Source organism: Hyperolius riggenbachi, chromosome 2 (assembly GCF_040937935.1).
Source record: "Hyperolius riggenbachi isolate aHypRig1 chromosome 2, aHypRig1.pri, whole genome shotgun sequence".
NCBI lineage: Eukaryota > Metazoa > Chordata > Amphibia > Anura > Hyperoliidae > Hyperolius > Hyperolius riggenbachi.
The window spans coordinates 136174923-136181206 of NC_090647.1; the positions used below are offsets into that span (position 1 = coordinate 136174923).

General features: G+C 46.9%; 1 protein-coding gene across 2 annotated transcripts in view; it reads right to left on the reverse strand.

Moving 5' to 3' along the window:
- SHMT2 (serine hydroxymethyltransferase 2) overlaps positions 1 to 6284 on the reverse strand; it is a 96010-nt gene that overhangs the window by 86456 nt on the left and 3270 nt on the right. The window contains exon 1 of one of the 2 annotated variants that reach the window (XM_068265156.1): positions 173 to 281. The exons of the other annotated variant lie outside the window; for it this stretch is intronic. Within the exon in view, the coding sequence (XP_068121257.1) occupies positions 173 to 205 (33 nt within the window). The 5' untranslated portion in view covers positions 206 to 281. Of the gene's footprint in view, positions 1 to 172; positions 282 to 6284 lie in introns of those variants that run through there. 2 annotated transcript variants of the gene reach the window in all.

Consider the following 6284-nt stretch of genomic DNA (forward strand, 5'->3'; position numbering starts at 1 on the left):
CAGGTTCAGCACTGCACTGTCCGCTCTGGAAGTGACTGACAGCCTCCATATGACAGCTGGGCTGCTCACAAGCCTCGGCAATTAGTTAATGATCCGTCAAGCTTGGCACACAAGGGCGCTGCCTGTCTCAGCTGGCATCTCTCGGGCATGGGCTCTGACAGGCGACACTCACCTGGGCTAAGCGCCGGAGCGAAAACGGCAACATTTCTCACGGCTGCAGCGCTGTTCAACCCAGGCCTCCAGCACAGATGCGATCAGCAGCAGAGAAACACGTGTGAACGAGCATGCGCACTGCACCCTTCAAAGCTACCTGCCACGCTTCTGCATGTGGCATAGCGCTCTGCGCATGCGCGCCAGCACAGCTGTGTTGTGGGAAGTGTAGTTTTCGGCTGTGCTGCAGTTTGATGCTTGGACGAGCTCACGTGCTGCTGAGTGCTGCACAAAAAGATGGGCTGGTAAACAAATCCAGGGTCAAGTTCAATTTTCAGGCTTGCGTTATTTAATGCATAGTATATGCATAGAGCTGGACGGGCATCTGAACCAGCAGCTCAGCATCTCACTCAAATGCTTTTCTGCTAGTGAACAGAAAAGCGTTTGGAAAACGTTGGCAGTGCTTATGGCTTGTTTACACTATGAGCGTTTGCGTATTTTTTTAAGCGCTGGCGATTTTAGAAATCGCCCTTAGGCCCCCTGCACACTGCAAATCCGATGTGCGATTCCGATTTGCAATTCGATTTTTTTCTGGATGCTATCAAGAGAAAAATGCAGTATGTAGTAACGATTAAAAATCGCAAATCGGAATCACATATAGGGTATCATTCATAAACAGGCTGTCGGTAGTGCGGGAAAACACCGTTCTTCTCCGCAACCGGTAATTAAGACTTCTGGGTGGCCATTCATAAAGAAGTCTGCCTGTTGCGGAAGAAGTGCGGAGGTTTTCTGGAGGAAGCTGGCGGCAGCGTGGCGGAAGACATGCGGAAACTTAAAAGCTGCCCGATTCCCTCCCTGCGCTGCTCTGTCTGATGCTGCTTGGGAGGTCCCTCCCATTCATTTATATGTATGCCGCCCGCCTATCGCTACTGTCGAGCAAGCGGTATTTTCCTTCCGGATACCGCTTGCTCTAATCTTTATGAATGGATGTGTTTGTTACTTTTTCTAGATTAATCTAGAAAAACTCCGCACAAGGCGGAAATGTATCGCTCTGTCACCTTTTCATGCGGAAAGAGCCTTTATGAATGGGGCTTATGCTGAGTGGTCGGGAAAGTCACCGGTGTTAAGCATTTCCGCATGCGGAAATGCTTTATGAATGATACCCATAGTGTGCAAGAGGCCCAAGGGCCCTTTTCCACTAGCAATCACTTGTGCTAAACGCTAGCGATTGCGATTCAGCAAGTTGCTAATTTTTTTCAGCGATTGCGATTTTACTATGCAATGCACTGCATAGCAAAATCATGCTTTAGTAAAAATCAAATTGCGGTAGTGGAACATACCTACCGCGATTTAAAAATCATTAGCTAGTGGAAAAGGGCCCTAAAAGCGCTTGTGCAATCATTCCCTATGTGAGTGTTCACATATGAGCAGTTTGATTGTGTTCCGCTGTACTATTTTCTGAGCACTTTGGCGCAATGGAAGGTATAGGGAAATCGCTAGGTGCTTGAAAAAGCATTTTGTATAGCGATTTTCCAAGCGCTTTTAAGAATAAAAACATTGTATTTATTATTTTCCAGGTCAAAGAGTTAACTTCCTGACTAGCGTCAGGCGTCAGGAAGTGAAAATCTCAATCGCTCTGCAAAAGAAAACACCGGGAATCGCTTCAATTTGAATCACAAGGATTCAAGTTAAAGAGACTCCGTAACAAAAATTGCATCCTGTTTTTTATCATCCTACAAGTTCCAAAAGCTATTCTAATGTGTTCTGGCTTACTGCAGCACTTTGTACTATCACAGTCTCTGTAATAAATCAATGTATCTTTCCCTTGTCAGACTTGTCAGCCTGTGTCTGGAAGGCTGCCAAGTTCTTCAGTGTTGTGGTTCTGCTATGCACTCCCCCCTCAGGGGGGAAAGAAACACACAAATGATCTCTTGAGATTCAAAAGGAAGGCTGTATACAGCCTGCTTGTGTATGGATGTATTTTCTATGTGTGGACATGCTGTACATCAACCTACTTCCTGTTTTGGTGGCCATTTTGTTTGTTTATAAACAAACTTTTTAAAGCTGTTTTTAACCACTTTTAATGCGGCGGGGAGCGGCGAAATTGTGACAGAGGGGAATAGGAGATGTCCCCTAACGCACTGGTATGTTTACTTTTGTGCGATTTTAACAATACAGATTCTCTTTAAGCACCTCTGTGACAGAGGTGCTTAACTTGAATCTTTGTGCAGATCGCTTGATACTCCTCCCTGTATTGCCTGATGAAGCGGGATTGACCCTGTGAAACGCGTTGCAAATTTTTTTGGGGAGTTTCTAATAAATGTGTTTGACTGTCTGAATCACAGTCGTTGTCGTGGCTGCTTGAGGGAGGTAAGACCACCACTTCCTCCTTCATTTTTGCCATTTGAGTTGGTTTTTAAGCTCATTTAATCTAATTTTATACTTTTGGCGCCTCTATTCATTGTATACAATTTCGAGTCCACCCTTGGTGGAGGGTTGCTACCCTTTTTTCCTTTCTACAGAGAGCGACTTAATCCTGAGTGGGGTCAGGACAATCTCCCCACCTGCCTTTACAGGGGTTGCCTGCTGGTGACCCTGACTTGTGAGTATCTAGCAATACGAATTTATTGCCACCTTATCCAGTACGTATTACACTATTGGGGCTCTTGGTGTTCCCTGTTTTTACATACAAATAAGAAGTATTTTTCTTCCAGAGTAAAATGAGCCATACATTAATTTTCTCCTATGTTGCTGTCACAGTAGCTAGTAGAAATCTGACAGAACTGACAGGTTTTGGACCAGTCCATTGCTTCATGGGAGATTCTCAGCAAGACTCTTATTCTTTATAAAGACATTCCCTGAAAAGTATTTATACAATGATGCTGGCCAGCTTCCCTGCTCACTGCACACTTTTAGGGCAGTTGGACAGAGCACCTGCCATTCACTAAGTGCTTTAGAAGATAAACAAAACCCTGAGAATCCCCTATGAGGAGATGGGCTAGTCGAAAACCTGTCGGCTCTGTCAGATTTCTACTACCTACTGCATGTGACAGCAACATAGTGGAAAAGTAATTTATAGCTTATTTTACTCTGGAAGAAATATGCTTCTTGTATGTGTTTACATGTACTTTAAATTTGATGATTTTCGCGATAGTGGTTCTTTAAACATTGCGCACCGCAGCCATATTTAAATGCTGTTTAGACAGCTGTGTGAACCAGCCCTGATTCCTTTTCCACTACGCGTATTTTGATCCAAAACCTGGCTTGCACACGCTTTACCAACTTTTCGTAAATTGCAAAGGCACCAGGATTTTAGCGAAAACGGCTATTTAGCCGCAAGATGAAATGGACGCGCAGGTTCATCCCATTGTAGCTTGGTTACCGTTATGATTAACCTTTCAAATCGGCGCCGTGCCTGAATGTATCGGTTTTTTTCGGTGGGGAGGGGGGAAATCCCCCCCCCCCTCACCTCAGGCTCTCCTCTCAGCGCTCCCCCTCCTGCAATCATTGGTGGTGCTCGTGGCGGCGGTGGCGGCAGGCAAGCTGAGCACATACCTCCTTCTGGCCTCTGATCACTAAGAGCTTCATAGACCTTCCTGTTTACACAGGAAGTTCCATAAAGCACTTAGTGATAGGAGACCTCCGGCCAGAATGAGGTATGTGCTCAGCTTGCCTGCCGCCGCTGCGGCTGCCACGAGCACCACCAATGATTGCAGGAGGGGGAGCGCTGAGAGGAGAGCCCGAGGTGAGGGAGGGGGGGGGATTTCCCCCCTCCCCGCCGATCTGCGGCCACAGCTCTCCTCTTATGCTGTGACCCCTCCTGCCCCCAAAAAGTCCCCGAGCGGGCCCTAGGGGGGGGGGCGGAATTTTTTTTCCAGGGGGGCCCGGGGCTTTGTAGGTACGCGTAACAAAATATGAAAGACATTTAGTATACGGCTATTATACGGCTATCAACCGGCTATCAACCATTGAATGTTGCCGTTAGACATGAGCTTTGCGGCAACACACGCGTCCATTTATAACTGCGGCCAGTATTCTCGTACCGGGATTTTAGGGCCTTTTTCCACTATCAGCTTGTTGCGATTTGCAAAACACTAGGTACTGGCATTGGGATCAGTGAATAATGGTGCACAGCGCCTATGCATAAAAATGGCGCCGCATTAAAAAGATACGCTTATCGCTATTTATCATTAGTACTGCATAATAATGGCGCACAGGGAAAAAAGAAGAAAAACGGCACACACTAACGTTATTTATCAATATTGGCACACACTAACGTTATTTATCAATAGTGGCACACACTAACGTTATTTATCAATAGTGGCACACACTAACGTTATTTATCAATAGCGCCCTACATAAGCCAAACTGCAGACGTTTTTTAACTTCAAAACGGCGAATGGATTTAATGTAACACTGTCAAGGTTAGGGTTAGGCACCAACAGGGGGTCTTAGGTTTAGGAACCACCAGGGGGGGTCTTAGTGTTAGGCACCACCAGGGGGGGTCTTAGGGTTAGGCACCAACAGGGGGTCTTAGGGTTAGGCACCACCAGGGGGGTGGTTAGGGTTAGGCACCACCAGGGGGGTCTTAGGGTTAGGCACCACCAGGGGGGTCTTAGGGTTAGGCACCACTGGGGGGTCTTAGGGTTAGGCACCACCAAGGGGGTCTTAGGCTTAGGCACCACCAGGGGGTCTAGGGGTTAGGGATAGGTACAGGGAGGGTTCTGTGTGAGAGTAGGGTTAAGTATAGTTACAGTACAATATACACCACCAGGGGGGGGTCTTAGGGTTAGGAACCACCAGGGGGGGTCTTAGGGTTAGGCACCACCGGGGGGGGGGGGGGGGTTAGGGGTTAGGGATAGGTACAGAGAGGGTTCTGTGTGTTAACGCTAAATAACGATAAGGCTTTAACGCTAAATAACAATAAGGCTTTAACGTTAAATAGCGATAAGCGGCAAACGGATTAGCGGCAACACTGTGCGCCATTATTCACAGGCGCCATTTTCAGATGGATGCACTGGCATTGGTTCCCATTGTTCTATTGTCATGTTTTAAACCTTAAGGGGGGCATGGAACTGCCAAATGAAACCTATGTGGGATGCTACATGCAGCGTCTAAACAATGTCAATTGACCACAAGGTTTGCGCAAACGACAGTAAATGCATTGAGAAGAACGCTCCCATTCACCTCAATGTGGGCATTGAGTGCATGTCAACTCACTGCCCATACAATTCTATGGAGTTGTGAACTTGTGCACTGCATTGTAACTGATTGTAACACATTAATCTAACTTGCTGCATGCAGGCTTTGTATCAAAATCTATGCCCAGTCTCCAGTGCAGTTCACATTCATTAGAACGTGTGAGTTATGCAACTGACCACTGCAAGTCCAGACTAACAGTCTTAAATTAGATTTTATTCTCTTGCTTACAAAAGTTATAAATATATATCATTGCTGCAGATTTTTCTTTTTAATCGATTTAAAAAGTATCATTCCATTTAGGCCCGGTTCACACTTGCGTTTTGTGCGAAACCGGGTCGGTTGCGGACAAAAAAGTATCAGTTCGGCACCCGGAAAGTAACACTTCCAGACTGCCGATACTGTACTTTAAAACAGGTGCGGCATCACAGACAGGCATGGGGGGAGTTGGTGGGGCGGGGGGGGGGACACAGCGCACACAGTACAGGACAACAGCCCACAATACAATAATAAACATACCTGGGCTGTTGTCCTGTCAGCGCTGCCGTCTATCCCATCCCCCCCCCCCCCCATCTGTCTATGCCTGGACCCCCCATGTGGCAAAGGACGGGTGCCGTAAGCACCCGTTCCTATTGCCAGTGTGATGAGAAACGGGTCCGTTTGTACAGTATACGGTGCGTTCCGGGTCCGGGGAAGCCGGACCTGGAACGCAAGTGTGAACCGGGCCTTAAATTTCCAAAACTGACTGTAAGGGCAACCTGCATTCATTTTTGTACTAGTTTCAGTACTCGGGTATCTTCCTCTTCCTGCATGAGCAATAAGCTGAACAGAGCAGTAACATAAGTTATCTGTTTTCCACTCCTGCACATACTGAGTGACCTGCAGCCACCTCAAAGTCCTCATTCTTGGCAGAGTCTTTTAAAATGAGACTGCAA